Genomic DNA, 22,355 nt, shown 5'->3' on the forward strand with positions numbered 1-22,355 from the left:
CAACCAAAGTTTTTGAAAAATTAAATTCTTTTAAGAAATAATTATAGTGTATATTTTTTTTTTCTTCTATGGATTAAATACATACGTCTCTTCAAATATCGGCAAGTGATTACCATTTTGGGACCAGTGAAAAGTAAGGTGGGACTAGTGAAGAGTAAGGTGGGACTAGTGAAGAGAAAGGTGGGACTACTGAATTTTCTGAAACCACTTGTCCTGGACTAGTGGTTAAAAAAAAAATTTGCTCAGCCCTGATATACATGAACATTATGATTAAACAACTTTAATTAACAAAGTGATCTGCAGCTTGAAATTAATACTTTTGAGTAACCATCTATAAAAGGATGAGGCCCAGTCTGATGTGGAAATTAATACTTTTGAGTAATCATCTTTAAAAGGATGAGGCCCAGTCTGATGTGGAAATTAATACTTTTGAGTAACCATCTTTAAAAGGATGAGGCCCAGTCTGATGTGGAAATTAATACTTTTGAGTAACCATCTTTAAAAGGATGAGGCCCTGTCTGATGTGGAAATTAATACTTTTGAGTAACCATCTTTAAAAGGATGAGGCCCTGTCTGATGTGGAAATTAATACTTTTGAGTAACCATCTTTAAAAGGATGAGGCCCTGTCTGATGTGGAAATTAATACTTTTGAGTAACCATCTTTAAAAGGATGAGGCCCTATCTGATGTGGAAATTAATACTTTTGAGTAACCATCTTTAAAAGGACGAGGCCCTGTCTGATGTGGAAATTAATACTTTTGAGTAACCATCTTTAAAAGGATGAGGCCCTGTCTGATGTGAAAATTAATATTTTTGAGTAACCATCTTTAAAAGGATGAGGCCCTATCTGATGTGGAAATTAATACTTTTGAGTAACCATCTTTAAAAGGACGAGGCCCTGTCTGATGTGGAAATTAATACTTTTGAGTAACCATCTTTAAAAGGATGAGGCCCTGTCTGATGTGAAAATTAATATTTTTGAGTAACCATCTTTAAAAGGATGAGGCCCTGTCTGAGGTGGAAATTAATACTTTTGAGTAACCATCTTTAAAAGGATGAGGCCCAGTCTGATGTGGAAATTAACTTTTTACACTTGAAAGACATTTGGTCTTGCAAGTTCTGGATCTTTGCAGGTATGATATGAGATTTATTTGTAGGACTTAACTCGAAAAGGTAGAGAGGAAAAGTTAAGCAGATGGTTATATATGTGAAACTGTAAAATGATTATTGAACAGAAGTTTTGTAATAATAATGTTTGCCTCATTATTACATAGTAGTAATTTGGTCTGCTTGGAACGCATCTTTTTCCAGTCCCAATGATTTCTGCCTGATTCTAATTTCCAAGCCTGACTGCTATAAAAAAGAGTGGCTTACTCCATTTCTGTATGGAGTGATGTCCACTTACTTGTGACATTTTTATGTTAGTCATTTATTTTTGGTTATGTGTTGATGCTTAAAATAACAGATGTGCCTCTGACCCAATTATATCATGACTTTTCATGTTACTGTACTTGCAAGATGAGTTATACCATTATTATGCTTTTGTTTCCAAAGTCATAATTACAGTTTCAAAATAAATTGTAACAACCTTCAGTTTTTGCATAATGACCACTCGAAATAGATCATAGCCATAATCTGTATAACATCATTCAGTGTAATGGTTAGGGTGTGTCAGAATTTTACTTGGATTCCAGCTCAAAATGTATTGGTAATTGAGTTTTTTTCCAGTTGCAAGGGCTGGCCTGATGCATAGTTAGATGAAGTACATGCCTTAATGCATGTAGTGCAAGTTGCACACACCTTGCAATCCAACATGAATGCGAATCTTCATCATTGCTTATTTCATTGACTGTTAGAAATTTGCTGCTAAAAATTGAGCTCATACACTTAACAATTGTGGAAAATGTTGGTATTAGCTAATCTACCATGGTGACCAATGTTTGGTCTTCGAGTTCATTGTTGTAACAACAGTATCCATGAATATTGGTACACCAAGAATAAAACTGTATTCACATATTGTGCATTAAGTACATTTTCTTGTAATCTATGCTTGTGAGTACAGTCTGGTTTGAATCTAAATATCAAAATATGCATATAAAAATTGCAGTTGAGTAGACATTATTACCAAAAAACATTTTTATGGCCCTTTTTCTTGCAGCAGGGGTGTATTAATTTGTCCCTGTAAGTCCATCCATCAGCTTTGAAAAGCTAGTTTACAGGGATTTCAAAAACCATTTAGTACAGAATTTAATTTGGTGTTTGTGTCCATATGTAGATGATTTGATTAGATATTTAAGTCATTGCAGCAATATAAAAAAAACCATTTGAAATTAAGATTTTTTTAATCCACTCTTTTAGCATGATTTATCAAAAGCCACTTCAGTTCAATTTAAATTTGGTACATGTGTCTGTATACATATTAGGCTGATATGATTGTTCTCTCATTACAGTATAGAAAATTTCCAAAGTTTTCTATTAAAAAAAGTGTAATTCATTTTTGAACCTAGATTTTTTTGTTCTGCAGTTGGTCATACATATTTTACAAGTCTAGTATTGTTCATGAAATGCATTTAAAATCCAATAAACTTTAATAATGAATAGACAGTATTTTGAAATCTTTTTTGAGCTTGTTTGCTTTTATTCATTGGCAGATGAAGCAGTTTCAAAAGCAGGAATTAAAGAAGGAGTGTGGCTGAATACTTCACCGAAGAAGAATCAACAAAGCAATTCATATATGCTGTCAGGTTCACAAGCACCATCTATATCTCAAACTTCAGAATTGAAAGAGAATAATGCCCAGATAAAACCAAACAAGTACAAAGACACAATCAGCTCGTCCTGCAGCATTTCCAAACTTTCTCAGTCTTCAGTTGATAAATCTTTGGTTGGAATAAGTAGGCCTTCGTTTGCTAAAACGAATAAGCCATTCTCTTTATATCCCTCTCTAAATTCACCTCAGAACACTTTGGACTGCAAGGCTGATAAACTTCCACCTGAGGATGATGTAGATGATGAGGATGATGTAGATGACGAGGATGATGTAGATGAAACACCAGTAACAGGTACTGTCAAGAGGATTGTTTCAAGTTTTGATGCAGCCAGCAGAGTAGCAGTGACACAGAAACATAGAAAAGTGGAGGGGATTCTCAAATCAAAAGATGGGAAATGTGCTGCTTCCAGAAGCAATATTACAGCAAAGAGATTATATGGTAACAGTGTCTCTGATGGGAGGTCCTCTGGAAGTGGCTGGCTGGACAATAAAGTCAAGAAAATTAAAAGTAATTATAAATGTATGGAACCAACTGTGCAGCTACGCAACAATGATGGGGTAACAAACTTGAATACAGCATTGCCTGGTCAGGATGAGAAGAGTGATAAAAAGCGTGATCTTTCTGACAGTGAGTGGAGTTCAGATCACTCAGATATTGTGATAGCTGAGACTCCACTCAACAAAAGCAGAAAGAGAGTACAAAGGATTGAGAGTGATTCTGATGAAAGTGAAGAACTTTTTGATTCCAAGGAGAGTGGGATGTCAGATTCTTCTCATGTTGAATTCCTTTCAATTAAAAATCGTTTTCCTGGAAAATCTCACATTAGTAAAAGTGATATTTCAGACTCCACACACATGGATATAGATTCACTGAGTGATTGCACAATAGAGGAAATATTATCTTCTTCAGATGAACAGGTTAATATAACAGCATCAACAGATAATGATCCAGAATCACCTGTTCCAGTTAATAAACAAAGGACTCGACCAAATTTTGTATTGGACAAGTTTGGAACAGAATCTTCTTCAGAATCAGGTTGTCCGACATCGCATTCAAATGTGGGTAGGTACTCCAAAAAAGGAAGGCAACATGACAATAATAGGGCCACTGAAAGTGGACACATAATGGGATCTAGTATGTTTCCTATAAACAAACTGTCAAAGCTTTATAATTCTACACCTGAAAAAAAAACTGTAAAGCCCTCTGCAGTTGACAAGAATAGAGAAAGCTATGCAGAAAAATCATTTGGTTCAGCGATGGAGAAAAGGAAAAATGGTAATCCCAGGTTGAAAAGGAGGCTGTCCTTATCTCCCAATTCAGAGGAACTACCCACCATCAGTCGACCCAAGCAGCGAAGAGTCTGCAGGCCACAGAGCCATTCAAAATCCATGATCACTTCAGATAAAAGCACATCATCTTCAGACTCTGAGACCTTTGATGGTAAAAGGTCATTTTTAGCGAGTGGTGCTGCACAAAACATCCCTAAGATAAGTGATACAAATGTACTGGAATCATTTTCTGATCCAGATCCAGATACTTCTGGGGAATTTGTCACACTTGTAGAATCACCTACTGTTATACCTTGTGAGAAATTTCATTCAAAGGATACTAGAGATATCCGAGTCTTATCTTTATCAACATCTGAGGACTCTGATGTGCCGCTGTTAGAGCTTCTGGAAAGGAGGAAAGAAAAGGAATCTCTTTCAACCAGCAAATTGTCAGACAAGTCAGATGAAAAGAGTACTAAATTTGATATAACATCTGTTAAAGAGATGGTATCTTTAGGATATCTTGAAAAAACCTTACCATCAACATCAATGATAGATGAAAAGTCAAAGAATATAGATGATGATGATGGTAATGAAACTTTGTTTAGCGATACAAGAGACTCAAATGAGCAGGATAAGCAGAGGAAAAGGAAGACTAATTCATTGATGGATAGATTGAAGATGACTGTGGAGACATCAGAGGATGAAAATGAAGATGATAATAATAAAACTTCATTTCAAGATACAGAAGACACTGTTGATGATGATAAGCAGAAGAATAGGAAAATTAATTCACTGTTGGATAAATTGAAGGAGACTATAAAATCAATTAAGAAAAACAAACCTTTAGCTTCAGCAAGTTCATCACCTGCCAATGCTTCACTGTCATCTTCATTGCATCAAAATGCAGGCAAAATTGTGGAAAGTTGTGGTAAAGAAATAAATAAAAATGAGCAGAATGACATCCATGAAAAAACCAACCAGGTGCAGAACATGGAGATTGATCCCTTAGACATTCCTGAACCAGTCCTCGCAAATAATAAGAAACAAGTAGGAGCTGATGTTTTTGTTAAAACTGAACCAAGAAGTAGCTATACCCAGGAACCAGAATGCATATTTATTGATGATGATGATGATATAGATGATGAATATCTTAAGAGTCTTTCACAGACAGTCAACTTCATTGATGTAGATGATGGTGACAAAGAAGGAGAAGAGGAGAAGAAGCAGTGTTATGCTGATGATGAGGGAATTGAAGAGGATGTGAAGGTGAAGATTGAAATGGATAGTGAAGGTTTTGAGATCAAAGATCCAGAATTTTGGGAGGACTATGCACAGATGTCAGAAGAAGACTTTGATGGTTATGGAGACGTAGTAGAACCATCATTGATGGCAAGCTCTGCTTTGGTGACTGAGAAGAAGATAAAGACAGAGATGGACACATTTAAGCCTGAAGGAGATGGTGAAAAAGTGTCTGCAGGTAGAAATATATTGTCGTCTAAAGAGAATGATCATAGCCTGGTGATCAAAACTGAGATACATTCAGATGTTGACAGTGGTCATGATAAGGAAGAAGATGATGGATTGTGTGGTGCTAACTTTCTCTCAGATGATGATGAAGCACTGTATGCAGCTGTTACACAAGTTGACAGCGATTTAGCCTCCAAAGCAAGCACCAATCTTTCTAGAACTGTTAAACTGGAGAGGGATGATGATGACATATATTCAGCTAAATCAGTATTTAAAATTTCCAAAGAAGAAATGGACTCCGACGATGACATTTATCTTGCTGAAACTCAGTTGGATGTACAAGAGTTAAGGAAGGATAGCTTGGGACATAGATCTTTGAATGTAATTGATGATGAACCCGATCCATACCTAGCCATGACCCAGGTGAATTGTATTACAGCTAAAGGCATCAAAGGAATGGAGATGTTTAATGACTTAAGTTTAACCTCTGCTGCAGCTCTTGCTAGAAAGAATTTTGTCCTATCATCCAGTAGGCATCAGCAAGATGAGGTGAAAGATTGGATGGATAGTACTATTTCCAGAGAAGATCCAGTCTCAGTTTATAGTGAAATGACCCAAGTGGATAGCAAAGATAAACAGAGGATGGAAGTATCAAGGGCAGATGACATTGATGCCTTGAATGAAGCCTATATGGAGCAAACACAGATTAAGTTTTGCAAAACTACAAAATCAACAACTCGTATGGTAATAGACCCAGAAGATGATGAAATAGAGGATGATTCTGTTTACAGTGCTCAGACTCAGATTGATCCAAGTTTGAGATGGAAACCTCAGGAAAGTAGGAACAACAAAGATCAGATTGAATATCCTGGTACCAAAGAAAAGGCAAGATGTTTGGCAGAGGTATTGAAAGATTCACATGCAGGTACACCAAAGGCAGTAGATAAAACTCCCAAAAGAGTTTCTGTTTCATCAGGTGAAATTTTTTTAAAGCAGAAATCTCATCCAGTACTGTCTTGTGCATCTGGTTCGGGTTCCAGTTCAGCCCATACTATTCAGACTGAGGTGTCAGGTGTAAAATCAGTCAGTGTGAGGCGTCACAGTCAAAAAGATGTAGCTCAGAGGAGAACTTTGGAGATTGAGCCACAGCGAAAGAAGAGCATGAAAGAAATGAGGATGGAAATTAAGACTGCAAACTTCTATCCTATTAAACACCAAGATGAAGCGTCATCAGGAGCCGCAGAGATGCATTTGGAAGAGACTTCAGATTCTAGAAGTAATTGGTTGTCCAAAAATTCTAAGATAACTCCAGAGAAATCCAAATCTGTCCAAGCAAAGAAATTAAGTTACAAGGATACAGATATAAAGAAGAGTAAGGAAAGGAAGCGCAGAAAAAGTCAAAAGGAGCCTGCATTCTCTCTGACCCAGGCCATCCAAGACGCAAAATGCAAACTGGTAGATCGTAATTTCCAGACAGTAATTCGACCAGAGAGTTTAGCAGAAGGGTATAAAAAGAAGCTGGCAACAGGTGAGTAACCAGGGTTATATAGACATGTGAAAAGACCATCTTCAGAATGTCTTTTAAGTCTTATTGGTTGTTTGTTATACAATATATGTTATCTTTGTTTACTCCGCAACTGTAGTCATATTTAAATGTGATATTTGTAAACAAACAACTAGAGATTGAAACCATCACAAATATTCATGCATTTCTGTTCTCCCCTCTTATTCACCTCGTTCCCTAGCCTCGTTCTTAATGCAAAAGCTGGTTCCAGAATCCAAGCCTTTGCTGTCATCTATTTGCCATAATGAAACATACCAGATATGATCACTCCTCAATTAGGGCAGGTGAGGAGTTCATAACCTCTATAAACAATTAAATTTTGACATCCCACCTTCTCCTCCCCACATGGATGCATCCAAAATTTAAGAACATCATTGTCACTAACTTGTTCTAGTGAAACATCCTACAAACTAACATCATTTTGGTGCTGATAATGAAGCTAGAGTTCAGGCAACGAGAGAACAATGCCCAAAGGATAGGATGGAAGTAGAAATAAATATGATCCATGATACATTTTTTTTTTTGTGTGTGTTGTTTTGGTTTAAAAATTGTGAGATATCAGTTGCTTGTTGAGCCTGTCTTTCCTAAGCTTGACACAGATATCACTTGACACAGATATCACTTGACACAGATATCACTTGATCATGTGTGTTTATTGGTTCATGTTTATGTTTGTTCGTCCACATCTCCTTGAAAAACCTAATTGTTTCAGTGTTATTTTGCTTTCCTTTTACTTCATTACCATGTACATGTACACACACACACACACACACACACACACACACAGGCCGGATGTGCTTTCCTCATTGTAAAAGGTGGCAATTAATAGAGTTACCTTTTTCCTTTTTGGATACAACTTATAAAGATGTTCATTTTGAAAAGGTTGTTTTATAAAAGTAAAGTTTATACTTTTAAAAATGGACTTTGCATTTTAAGGAATTTATCTTTTTAAGTAGCCACCTTCGTTTTGTAAACCTTTTTTGATGTTTAAACTTACTCTGCACTAGGACTGAAACAATTAATCTGTATATCAATGCATCTATAGTTTTTCTCTATTGATGCAAGAGGTAAAGAATCAGTACAAAACAATACCTATGCTATACAAGTTTAATTTTCAGCAGTCATTGAGTAATTATTGTTTACATCTTATTCTTTTATTTGAGAATTCGTCTGAGACAGCTGTTGCAGGAATATGTATGCATTTGCTTCAGATTAAAAACACTATTGACAACACCCACATGCCTTGTATAAAATAGCACATGGTGACTAACTCATAGCTTGTTACTACTCTGGTGGCCATATTTCTGATCTAATTTTGATAGAACTTGGAATATGTGGTTATATATTATCAGGTTCTTGGAGGAGTTCAGTAATGATAACAAGTTTAAATTAAAGTTGTGTGTGGCCATTCTGCCATGTATATTGATTTGATGATCTTGCATCTGATTGGCTGAATTTCTCCTCCCCCCCTCCCCCAGTAGGCCATCTTTTTGATCTGGAATACATGCTGACAGCATTAAGGGGGCACCCACCAGATATTATGTACTTTTGAGAGAGTGACGAATGTAAGGTGAAGTTGTTTGCATTTGAAACATGCACAGTGGAGAGAATGTTGGCATACCTATATGCTGCTTTGATGTAATGTGGTTGACATATCTTTAGATCTTGTACTTACGGGAATTGCATATGATCTAAGCACACTGTTAACTGAAATGATTGCTCCATTGTGCTCCAAAATCAGCCTGAATTAGTGTAAAGTACACTATCTTTAGCACCTATTAAAATAGGGGAAAATGAATTTTGCCCAATTAGACAATACCAGTTTCTGAAAGTGTGATTAATGAATGACCAAATATATCAAATGTAGAAAAAGTTATTGACTCTATATTTTACAATTTACATCTGAAGCACAGGAAGTGAAAATGACCAAGTGGAGCTAGTAGTTTTTTGAAAGGTGCACATCTGGAGTAAGGCCAAGCTGTATACTCTATGACCCATATTACACCCATCAATCATATACCAAAATAAAGGGAATCAAAGGTTCTTTGAACAATACCTAAGATATACAAGGTCTTTTTTAAATAGTCAGTATAACCATTTTAGAAACCTGGGGGGGAATTCTTTTTCTTTAAAATTTTAAACCTATGCAAAATACAAAACTGTAAAGTGCCACCTAAGAGCTCAAAAGATTTATATAATAAAGAAGATCCATGCATATAAATGTAGTAATCTTGCATCTGTTTCGCTGAGCTTGTTATCAGGGCATTGTTTATCCCAAAGTGGAAGCAGACAAAGAGCAAGTGTTCACACAGTGAGTGTGAATATACTTTTGAGCAATGTCCCTTCTCCAGTCCTTGGAGAAGATGGAATTTACCTTTAAGGCTTCTGTTGAAGAGATACATTGGGTGTTGCCAGATTTAGAATCCCCCCCCCACCCCATCACCATGCATGACTCTTTAAAGTCAAAGCATTGGTTAACATTGATGATGAGGAAGAGTCTCAACTTTTTATCTGCTTCCCCTGTCAGTGAAACTCAGAATTATCTCTCAGCAGTCTGAATGTATCTGTGACATGATGGATGCACAAGCCTTCTTTTCTTTGGCATCACAAAAGTTTGTTCAGTTTGCTTTAATTGCGAGAAAGTTTTCCAATTCTGAGTCTTTTCTTTTGGTCTAAATATTAGTTCCTGGGTCTTCCTCAAAATTAAGGATTGCATCGTCACACTGTTCTAGTCAACATCCTTTGTGGCAGCTGCAATGTATCTGGATGATCTCCTCCAAAAACATATGGCAAGTGCTATTCTCCACAGGGGCAGAAATGATCCCTTTAGAATAATCTCCATTTTCTAGTGAACTGGGAAAAATCCAACCTTCGCCCATCCCTGTGTTTTGTTCACCTGGGTATGGAGTTTGTGTGTGTGGATCAAACAGATCCTCAAACCCATTGCATCTGTTTCCAACAAGACAGTGTTTTCAGAGAGAGATTCTTGCAACTCCTTTGGTCACTCATTGCAGCAGATCTGATGCCACTGGGCTGTCTTTATATACACCTGTTAGAAGTAACTTTCCAGCTCAGTGGTGACCATTTTCCATTCCATTTGACCAGACAGGAATTTTTCTGGAGAAATCTCAACCAGAATGATATGTACAGATGCTGGGATTTGATACAGTTGGTGTCAGATGGGGACCATGGGGAATGGCCTCTTCATATCAACCTTCTAGAAATGAAAGTAATCATAAATGTTTCTCAACTCTGGAAGTACCAAATTTCAGGAAGTTAGTCCTGATTATGTGTAACAACTCTGTTGACTTACCTCCTCCAACAGGGGGGCATCAAATCACCTAACCTTTGCATGCTGGTTTGGCAGTTTCATCATTGGTGCTCCTAACATCAGATCAGCATGCAAATCTGGCATATTTCTGACAGACACTATGTTCTGGCTGATGTTCTGTCCTGACAATGTCAGGTTATTCATATAGAATGGTGCAATTTGGTTGACCTGTTTGTGACATGGTGGAACTACAAGCTACTCACCTTTGTCTTACCAGTCCAACACCCAGAAACCTGGACTGTGGATGTACTGTCAGTTGGTTGGAGGGGTCATAGGCCTTTAATTAATTAATACATTAAATGCAAGGTCAGAATTGTAACATAATTCTGATTATCCCTGTCAGATGAGCCAAGTCCTGGGTCAAGAATTCTACCCAGCTTGTGATTATCCCTGTCAGATGGGCCAAGTCCAGGGTCAACAATTCTACCCAAGCTTGTGATTATCCCTGTCAGATGTGCCAAGTCCTGGGTCAACAATTCTACCCAGCTTGTGATTATCCCTGTCAGATGGGCCAAGTCCTGGGTCAACAATTCTACCCAGCTTGTCATTATTCCTGTCAGATGTGCCAAGTCCTGGGTCAACAGTTTAACCCAAGCTTGTGATAGACCTGTCAGGTGTGCCAAGTCCTGGGTCAGCAATTTAACTCAGGCTTGTGATTATCCCTGTCAGATGGGCCAAGTCCTGGGTCAACAATTCTACCCAGCTTGTGATTATCCCTGTCAGATGTGCCAAGTCCTGGGTCAACAATTTAACCCAAGCTTGTGATTATCCCTGTCAGATGGGCCAAGTCCTGGGTCAACAATTCTACCCAAGCTTGTGATAGACCTGTACAGGAAGATTACAGTTATGCAGAAAAAATCTTTAAAAAATCACAGTTACAGGTGCTTCATCTTGCTCAGAACATCTCTTTTATGACTGACTCTTGTCAGTACAGCCTTGAGAGAGAAAGAAGTTAGAATGTTATGGATAGAATCCTGAGAGCATGAAGACCCTCCACTCTGATGGCTTATGAAGGAAAGTGGTTTGGTTTCAGGGATTGATGTAGAATCAATACCAAAGCCCCTTTGAGGGCCTTGATCCCTCAGCTTGCCAACCTTTTACTCTGGCCCAATGAGGAAAAAGTTGGAATCAGTTACCATCAGAAGCTACTGCTTCATGATATCTGACACATTCAGGCACAATGGCAGAGGAGATATCGGTGATATTAAACTCCTATTAGACCTAGTAGCCAATTTTTATTTTGAATAAACCCAAATTCTTCATTTTGTTTCCAAAATGGAATTTGTCCAGGATCCTAACATGGCTCAACAGAAAATTGTTGGCCTGGACCTTGCTGAGGCTGTTATCATACAAAACATATTTCCAGTTAGCTATACCTTTGGATTGCCAGGTGTGTAAGGTAGATGCCCTTTCAATTGACCTGAACTATCTTCAGTTCAGATCAGATGGTTCAGTGTCCATCATGGCGCAACCAGGCTTTTTGGCTTTGAATCTGTTACTGTAATTGGAAATCAGAGTCATCATACACTCCATCTTGTTAATATAGATAAATCGAAAACAGTGGCCATACAAGATCCTGTCCTCACTTTCAAGCACTACTTGAAGTGCACAGAGACAAGTTGTGGCAACTCAAAAGACTATTTCTTTCCATGAAGGTGGGAAAGCAACAAATCACCTTTCAAGCTCTGTCTTTGTGGCTTAAGTAGGTTATACACTCAGTGTACTCTGATATCTCAAAACATCAAAGTTGCATAATGAGGGTTTCAGTACATGAAATTAGAGCAATAATTGCACACCATGTTTGAACACAACTTTTTGATCCTATACATCATAGAAACTGTTGACTGGCATGCAGAGTTTTATCTCCCAAATTTAGCTTTTCAAAGACAAAGTCTGAATCTGGTGGGTCCTGTGGCTGCAGCCTAGACAACCACCAGACCTAACTAAATCAATACAGCCTCATTGCATTGCTGGATTCTCCAGTGGGTTTTGACAGTAAGAAGACTTAAATAATCATCTTCATAACCTGATAGTCATTTATCCTGTGACCATAGGCTGTGTTATTTTAAGCAGGAGACAGGGTTATTGTTCACAAGAGGAACACAATCTCTCTTCTCTAGAAGGACACCCATGGTATAGGTGGGATGTTCAGCATTCCCTCCCCCTATTACTTATTTTCCTAATGTTAATGTGATTGCGAAGACCCTTCCAAGCTCCCTGTTCTGTGTGCATCCTCATTGGTAGTTTGATATGGTAATACATAGCAGTGGCAAGGGGAGGTAAAGGTATGAGTTACTAACCTTTGTGTATATGATTTTGACAGAAAAGATGAATTTAGGGCTGAATTAGAGCAGTAGTGGGGTTATATTCCAATGTTGATGTGATCCGGTAAGTATTCTTGAAGAAACTTAATTTACTATAAAATTTTATTTTAAATCCAGTTTCGATCAATTTTGAAATTTAAGCTTTTACCATGAATATCATGGATGGATTAAGTTGTTAGCAAGATCCACACATATTAATGAAATAATCTTAACACCTGATTGACTGGTTTTTTAAACCACTGATCTGATTTAATCAGACTTGAAATACAAGCTTACAATATATCATCATGAACTTGGAGTGGTTTGATAATGAGTGAGATACATGCATATTTATGGGATAATTTAGTAATCTAGTTGGCTGACCTTATTACTAATCTAGAGGTCAAAGTTTTGATCCAGTTTTGATACAGATTGAAATATATGCTACATCAATAAGATCTCTAACAAGTTCAAAAATAAATAAAATAGATTTCTGGTCCAGTCTTGATCAAATTTGGAATATATATGCTTATGTCATCAAGGTCATGCATGGGTTTCATAATGAGTAAGATCGATGCAGATTAATAATGTAATCTTGCATCTGATTGGCTGAGTTTGCTGCCACTCATATTTATGGCCTGATCTTGATAAAACTTGGAAATTATTGTTACATCAACAATATCATGGATTATTTTAGTAATAAGCAAGACCGCTGCATGTATGTATATATGAGGTGACTGTGATTCTGATTGACTGGGTTTCTTGCCACATTTGAAGCCATAATGTTGTTCTATTGGATATCAAGGGATTGTGGACTTTTATGATGAATAAGACACTGCATATTAATTATGCCTTCCCCTTCAGAAAGAAACTTTATCATGACAAAGTAAAATAAATAAAATCAACATCATATAAAGTTTTATAAATAAGTTTGCATGTGTTCTTACACTGCTTTATAAACCTGCTTACAGAAACTATAAACTGTTTTGTTATGTAAGCCAGGTGAATGATATTAGGTCACAGGTTCCCACACAATGGACTGCTCCAGTGGCTTAGTGGTTAGAGCATTTGCCTCAGATGCAGGAGGTCGTTGGTTTGATCCCCAGGAGAGTCATACCAAGGACTTATAAAAATGGTACTAACAGCTGCGTCGCTTGGCGCTCAGCATTAAGAGGTTAGTGTTAGGACTGGTTGGCCTGGTGTCAGGATAATGTGACTGGGTGGGACATCATGCTACATGTCTGTGGAATGATGCCCCAGTGCTAGGCATCACTATAAACTGCCACACTGCAGACATCATAGCAATACCACTGAAAAATTGTTAAAGCTACATTAAAAATCCAAATCTCACACACAATGGATTTTCTACTTATGTTGTCTATGAACATAAATACTTGAAAAAACTACATGTGATAGGTTAGTAGTCTTGCTCTATCATCTATCAACCATCTGCAGTTACACTATTTAAAGTTTTAATTTTTTTCAGTTGTTAGTGAAGATGTTGAGGATGTAGAATTACCCACTGACTCACAGATAATGAACCAGGGACTGCCCCTGCTTTGCCCTAGAAACCCACTTCTTACATCACGTAAGAAAACGTCCGCTTCTGGACCACACATTACCGCATCATCTCATTCAATAGAATCAGTGAGGACTAGTCCCAGCACTTTGGTGACATCTAACAGCGTGGTTAACATGGCAGGCAGCAGCACAGTTATTATGGCATCAGTTTCCTCAGCAAACTCCTTAAGTGTGGTGACAACATCTGTTAATAATAGTTGTCCATTATCAGCTGGTGCTACCGTTACAACTGTAAGTACTACTTACAAGGAACCACTCCTTTCTACTTCACGAAACTCAGCTACAGTAAGTTCTTCATCTTTTGATAGAGAAAAGTTAGTAATCAGTACTGGCAGATCTTCTAATCCTACCTCCAGACAGTCATCTGTGGAGGATGCCATAAAGTCACCAGGTTTACGTGAGAAGCAGAAAGGTTTCTTAACCATTGGTTCACCTACTATGGACCTGGTTAGCTCCATATTAGCACAGAGCAAATCAGATGTGCCTCATTTTAAGCTTAGCAATAGCAGTCATGATAGTAATGTGATGGAAAAGTCATCTCTGGGTTCATCTGTCATGAGCAAAATCGACGTGAAGCATGGAAGTAAAGAGACTATTGGCAGACATAGAGAGAAGGAAGCTCAGCAAGAGATAGGCAGCAGCAGAAACTTGGCAGAGAAAACCAAAGCCGTGACAAAGAAATCTAGAGACAGCAGAGTCAATTCCCTCTCTGAAAATATAAAACCTAAAGGTATAGATGGAAGGATGAGTAACAAAGACATTCATGAAAGAAGGCATTCTGTGGAGACATCCAGGCCCAGAGTAGATGATGGCAGGGAGGTAAGTCAGCCAGTGAGGATAGAGATAGACAAGGGAAAACGTAAAGGTTCAGATGAAGGGAGGAGTAATAGAGACCATCATAAAAGGAGGCATTCTGTGGAGACATCCTGGCTCAAAGTAGGTGATAGCAGGGAGGTAAGCAAGCCTGTGAGAATACAGATAGACACGAAATATAAAGGTTCTGATGAAGGGATGAGTAATAGAGACCGTCACGAAAGGAGTCATTCTGTGGAGATGTCCAGGCCCAAAGTAGGTGATAGTAGAGAGGTAAGTCATCCTGTGAAGCTACAGATAGACAGAGGGAAACATAATGCTACAGATAGAAAGATGAGTGGTAGAGATCATCATGAAAGGAGGCATTCTGGGGAGACATCCAGGCTCAAAGTAGGTGATGGTAAAGGGGTAAATCAGCCTGTGGGGATACAGACAGACAAGGGGAACAAACCTGTTAATGCTGTGGCACCTATGCAGATTAACAGTCTGTTGCCAGACCTGGAGAAGTTTGCCAGAGTAACAGAAAGCACCAGCCAATCAGAGCTATTGCACGGAGCTGCTGCAGCATTCCAAGATCAACAGAGACAGCTGTCCGGGAGTGGAGGAGGACAGGTACAATACAAATTCAGAAATGAAAAAAAGGTCTAAAGTGACAATGCAATCTTCACAAAAGTTTTACACAGTGATGGTTAATTAGAAAATGTTTGTAATTAAAAAAGTGTTTTATTTAGTAAGATTTGACTGTTTAATGTTTTGAATCTGAATAATTTGCATGTTTTAATATAACAGTTGTACAGTAAATAGGGTAGTAGCAATATTTAAACAACAGTTGTTTCATTTTTGGTGGTCAGTTGCTATCTTTTTTTTAAAGTTTTAATATTGTATTGTTGGTTGATCAAAATCAGATTTGATTTAAACAGGCTTATTCAGCTAAAGAAAGAAAGAAAAAAATTGACCTTTTTCTCTCATTTTAGACTCATTTTGACCCCAGACACAGCATTTTCTCTGATTTTTAATAATTCTTCTGGTACACATCCATTGTTTTTCTTTATGGTGGTCACACAATGAAGAAAACCCCATTTATAATTGTCTGTTACAACCTAAGCCCAATGTATTGTTAAGAAACATTTTGTGTTCTGAGTTGGATTCTCATGTATTTGACATGGATTTTGTAGCAAGGTACAGCATCTTGTATAGTCTACTCTTGGCAGTAGACACTGAATGACGTGGTCTTTATGTTGTAGAAGACCATAGAGTCTGTATAACACTACAGACATTGGATAGACAAACTCTTACACTTGCACCTGATTACAAATGGAATAAAATCTATGACTGCATAGATGCAGGCTAGTTATATTGAACAAGGGGTTAATAATTCATTAATCCAACTCAAAATGGCTAGTAAAAGCTTTTTTTCATTGCTTATGTGAGTTTCAAACTACATACCAGATTGGGTAGTTGGGCAAGTGGCGATTCAGTGCTGACCAATGTGTTTCTCATTAAGATTTGTTATATTAAGAATATTGAAGCAATCAAGTTCATATTTTCCACCTGAGGTTTGTTTTGATCAAATTTGTACAAGTGTTTCACTTTCACTCTTTATACAAATGAATGCTTACCAGAGGGAGAGCAGATTGATCTCAATTTGTAATTTTTACAGCTGGGGAGTTAAGAGAAAAAAAATACAACCATGAAATAATTGAATTTAGATGTTGGTCAATAAATTGTCAACTTTTTATTTTTATAAATATTGGTCGAGGAAGAGTTTATTCTGGAGATATTTCAAATATGAAGCCCCACTAATTCTGGAGTAATGCAGCAAAATCCGACTATAAAGGACACTTCAAGGTCCCCACTATTATAGAGAGTAGCTTACTCCTTTCCTTCAGCCTGACCTTGGCTGTCATTGAGAAAACTTGATCCTTATTACATTCTGATTGGCTGTTATACATTTTGAAAATACCTTTCACAGTGATTGATGGAAATAGCTTATCATATAATTTTCAACCTGTTTGGCTATAGAGGGAGGCTAATTAGCTGACTATTTAGTAGTGTTTTCTTACTACAACTTCTTTGACAATTTGAGATAACTACATACATATTTGTTCAACCATAATTCATATGCTGCCAAACTCAGACTTGCAACCAGCCAGTTTTGAAACTTGGTCATTACAGGACCAGAGAATTCTGACGTTAGTGGACAGTTGTTCTTTAGTTAGAGGTTGAATACACAAGTGAAGTTAAGAAAATTAGCTCATAAATGTTAACCGTTATTAGCATGTGTTCTTTTTTGGATGTGTCCTTTAAGACTGCTTTTACTGTCTTTCAGAATGAATGCCATGGTGCTACACAAGTGCAGAATTGTACAGAAGGAAAAATATCCACTGTGACCACTATTGAAAAAGAAGCACAGATTAATTCATCTGGCTTGTATATAGACAGAAAACATCAGGATAGTAGTGTTGCACCAGTGCAGAATTTGACCGAAGAAACTGTAACCTCTGAGAACCATTTAGACAGGGAAGGTGCTGATCCAACATCCACTTTTCAAAAAGGTGCACAAATTAATGCATCTTCTTTGTTTATTGGCCAAGAACAGCAAGACAAGAAAAACAGAATAGGAGAAATTCTTCTTTCGGATGATCAGAAAAAGTTAGAGAAAAGTGAACCTGGTGTTAGTACCACAACTGCTGTAGAAGTGAATGTTATAGATAATATGAACAGTGGCTTATCTGTTACAGCAGAAAGCAATTTTGTGGCAGGCAGACTTTATGAGCTTAAGGCTGATTCTGTAGCTGATGCAGTACTGACTGGTACAAGTTTAAACAGATTACAACCAGAGAAGATGTTCACCAGTCCGGGACTAGTTTTACAGCAGTCTGATCAACAACTGTCATTTTATGGGGTTCATGTTCAGACAAGCAGGGACCCCAGAAAAGTAGCTAGACAGGTAAGCCTGATCCAATAAAATGACAGATTGAGTTTTTTAACAGACTGAGTTTTGTCATATGCTTTTGAAACAAAAGTGCTATACATATCAATATTACGATGTTTGTCACTGTTAGCAGTGGCAGCAATAATTTAAGTATTGAAGTTTTCATTACAGCAATTTTGACTGATTCTGCTTAAATCAATCAGAAGCCAGGCTGCTCAGTTTCAAATTCAACATTTGTATTCATTAATATTAACCAGAAACAATAACATCTGTATTTCACCAACAATACTTGCCAGTGAAGTACCCTATGCTCTTCCATATCTCTTTGAATATTCAGCACAGAAAGTCCACAACATCACAGCCTGTCTTTGGCCATACTTAAGCCATTGTGTTCATTTTACCAGCATTTCTGGTACTGTCGTCATCTTTTCATTTGATCATATTTGCTATTGCACTGTCTCTGGTTGTTATCTAAATTTACTGTTTTCTGATGGCTAGGCATCTTGCAGATACTTCTGTATATTTACAATGTAATTATAAACTGACATTGTTCAGCATAATTCTGCATTATTCATTCAATTGGCAAATATGACCTGTTCTGATTGGTCAGTACTAACTGCAGGATAGTGGATTAGCATTAAGTTTGAGCCATGTTATTGGGACATCAATTCAGGCTGGGTCTGAGTACTGTAGATGAGTATCATCATGTACATTTATGTGTTGAGAGATTCATGAATCTTTGTACGTATCAAAACTGAAGAGTCATTTGATCCTTGACCCCAAACATGTAATCTCAAGAGTCAAAAGGAAAATCTCTAGAGTGAAAACTGAAATCCCAGTCACCATTAGCTTTTGAGTGGTCTAAGGCACTTGCCTTTTCAGATCACCAGCATAACACCTCAGGTTGGAAGGGTTCAAGTCTGGGTTTGGCCAGTGTGGATATGTGAGAAAGCGTCAAAATGAACATCACTGGCAGGTTGTTTCTAAGACTGATACATAAAAGAAAATCTTTATCGTTGAGCTATTGTGATTTAACAATTCATATATACAATGCTGTTGGGCATTTCTGCACATGTAAGGTTTCCATCTCCAATATTGAAGCAAACCACATACCAAATTTGACCGATTGACAAAAATAAAATACTGCAATGCTTACCATTTGAAAATAGGCAATTGTCTGTCACCAGAATATTCTGTTCAAAAAAATATTAATTTTGGATGCACAGGATACCACCCCTGTGTTTTCATGTCTCGCAATATGTCAGTCTATCCTGCACACAACTTTGAAAAGATGTAATGTTTATCCATTGGGCTATAGAAATGAAATACATTACTTTGGACTGTTTCTGTCAGCAGTTCAGTTGAGTAATTAGGTCAGGTTTATAGCCAGTTTTACAAAATTCAGCGTAACAATGCCAATAAATGGCAAGATATATTAAGCAAACTAAACCAATCTTGTAAAAAAAATTAGTATATTTCAGCATTTTATAAAAAAATAAGCTATCATGTGGAAGAGAAACAACAGTGAATAGGATATAATGTGTTTACAACGTCTTGTTTATGGGGAAAAATTACTAAAGAATTCAGAAACAGACTATGTGGGGGAATTTGTTGAGAATCCTGTTCTAGCAGCAAGTTGACAGGTTGGGTAGCAGATGATTTTGTATGTGTTGGACCATTTAATGCAAAATTTTAAACTTGGATTAAGATGCTACACACTGTTAGACTACATGCTTTGGGATCCAGAGATGTAGGCTGCAGCATAAGTGAAGGTGCAAATTACCAGTGGACCTCTTAGCACATTTGCAAGTTGGAGACCAAAGCAAGATTGATTCTTAATTAGGGTCTCACTGAAATACCTGTAGGTATTTCTGTCATGGTCATTTGATACTTTCCTTGTTTGAATACAAGAGGACACATCACATTTACGATGATTACACTGGAACTGAATTAAAAGAAAACTAAAGCACAAATTCACTAGGGAAGACTGATTTTATTGGTAAACTGTTGCCACCATTATTCATTATAGACATTTCATTTGATCCTGTGTTGTTATTTACAGTGTATTGAGAAATACTTTTTTCCAAGAAAATGTAACAGATATGTGATTTTTAATTAAAACTTTCACTAAAAGCCATTTTCAACAATAAAACAAATATTTGGAGGTTTCATTTGCCAGTTTTTTAGTGATTTTCTTCATGTTGGACTATTGCAGGCCATGTCTTTTTGGTATTTTCTATAGAAAAAAAGTGGGATCCACACCTGACCCTGTATTAAAAATGGGTTTGTGACTTATCAAGAATACATTATCGAGAGATAGGTGTATATCACTGGAAAATTTAGCATTTGCAGAAAACCTGCAAGAGTCTGAAATATTAAGTTGTATTTTTCACAGTTAACTCAACTGTTTGCTAGCATGCATGTGTTAAAATTTGTGCCCAGTCCATAAAATTATTATTTCAGACATTTGTTTGAATGATTAGTTTTTTTTTTAAAGTATCATCAACTGTGAGCCCATATATGCAGTTATAAAATTAATAAATTACATGTGATCTCAGAACAAGTGTAATAAAACAGAAGAAAGCATTTATTCTTCATGAACCTCACTGAAATCCAGTATATCATCCATTAGATTACAAGGTACTGATCAGAAAGGCTGGTCTGTTAAAGAAGTTGAACATTCATGACTGTTACTTATTTTATTGAATAATTCATTGATATTTTTATTTTTTCAGAGCTCAAATGATCCCAGTAGACATGTTGTTAGTGATACAAAACAGAATCCGTCCCTGGCCAGTTTCAGAGCAACAGGACCTGCAGCTCAGCAGGTAGCTAGTCCTTCCTCCAACCTGATGAGGGTGGACTGCCAGACCAAAATACCTCAGCTGGATGATTTCCTCATCTTCCTCCTCAAATGGAATCCAGTCTGGCTTACTGAACAAAAAGGTTTATATGTGATGTCATCAGTATGAATTTTCCAACATGCCTATTTTATTTTCAGAGATGTTGCCAGGTCAAATGAGTGCATAGATCATGCAAAATGTGTTTGAATTTGTAGACTTGGAAAGGTGTGAATTCCCACAAATAAGTTAGGTAAATTAAAATGTATTCTGTGCAGTATTCAATTTTTATTTTACTGTTAACCATTAAAGGTTTTGTCACAATGTAAGTCATGCAGTCAAGACGTATATTTTTTTTTTTCTTCAGGTAGGAACTGTTTCTTCACCTGAGAACTAGGGCTTGACATGAATGGTTGTTAAACTAAATTTGATCAGTACATTGGGCCCAGGAGAACAAGCATTCTCTTGTGGTTTTCACCTTGCATTCATAATGGAAGTTTTACTTATGCTTGTTTGAAATGTGGATTACATAGCCAACTCAAAATGACTGACTCTCAACATGCTTCATCTTCAGAAGGTGATTTTATTTGGCAAATACTGGCTGATGGATGACAGTGCTTGTAGAAAGTTTTGAAGTATAATAAATTGTTGGAAATAGCAGTGAGTGATTTTGAGCCTGAAAATGACAACATGGAGGTCAACCATTTATTCAGCAGTGTTTTAAATTAAATGTAGAAATGGAGAATACCAAACCTGTTTAAAATACAGGCAATTTAAAAGTAGGCTGCAATTTTATTTCTTTTTTGCAAACAATTACATACTGGGGAACTTGTTTTTCAAAACTATAGAGTGCTTTAAGGTTCAAGATAAATTGAATAAGTACAAATGCAAATAAAAATTAAAAGGTAAAGATATTTATTTAATCACAATGCCTGTATCTGCAAAAGTAGACTATGGCATTGATGGACTTAAAACTCTAATATAGCATTATGAAACAGAAACACAGTCTGCCATAGTAGTCAGCAAAGCACTGATTCAAGAAAATTAAATGATTTCAGAGCTCATGTTGTGAAGAATCATATTTTGAGCAGAGATATCCAAGAGACAATACCTCTGGGCAGTGGAAAATTGTACATAACAACCATAAACAACAGTGTCCCAACTTGTTCGAGCTGTGAAAGGAGCTTCTCAGCACAGAACCATATTCAGAGACAAATAGGGAACATACTACGCTCTGAAACAATAAATTAGTACTTATTCAACTGAAGGGGACATTTTTGCTTTGATATTTTTTTCAATAGATCTCTAACAGTGAAGCAGGAAGAAAGAGAGATGGATATATCAGCACATCAGCTAACCATTTGGGTTTTGGTGTAATTATTATGTGTTTTTCACTGAATTATGTCTTGCACATGCTTGTAGATGGACTACAATTTTTTAAAAAAGAAATGAAATAAAGTAATCAAAAGCTATGGTGG

General features: G+C 36.9%; 1 protein-coding gene across 2 annotated transcripts in view; it reads left to right on the forward strand.

The window, feature by feature from the left end:
• LOC149786614 (uncharacterized) overlaps positions 1 to 22,355 on the forward strand; it is a 109,105-nt gene that overhangs the window by 11,772 nt on the left and 74,978 nt on the right. For both annotated transcript variants that reach the window (XM_089977123.1, XM_089977124.1), the window contains exons 4-7: positions 2,653 to 7,038; positions 14,195 to 15,714; positions 17,432 to 18,052; positions 20,773 to 20,983. In XM_089977123.1, the coding sequence (XP_089833249.1) occupies positions 2,653 to 7,038; positions 14,195 to 15,714; positions 17,432 to 18,052; positions 20,773 to 20,983 (6,738 nt within the window). The remainder of the gene's footprint in view (positions 1 to 2,652; positions 7,039 to 14,194; positions 15,715 to 17,431; positions 18,053 to 20,772; positions 20,984 to 22,355) is intronic.

The sequence above is a fragment of the Sinohyriopsis cumingii genome, chromosome 12 (assembly GCF_028554795.1).
Source record: "Sinohyriopsis cumingii isolate HCF-2022 chromosome 12, ASM2855479v2, whole genome shotgun sequence".
In the NCBI taxonomy this organism is placed as follows: domain Eukaryota; kingdom Metazoa; phylum Mollusca; class Bivalvia; order Unionida; family Unionidae; genus Sinohyriopsis; species Sinohyriopsis cumingii.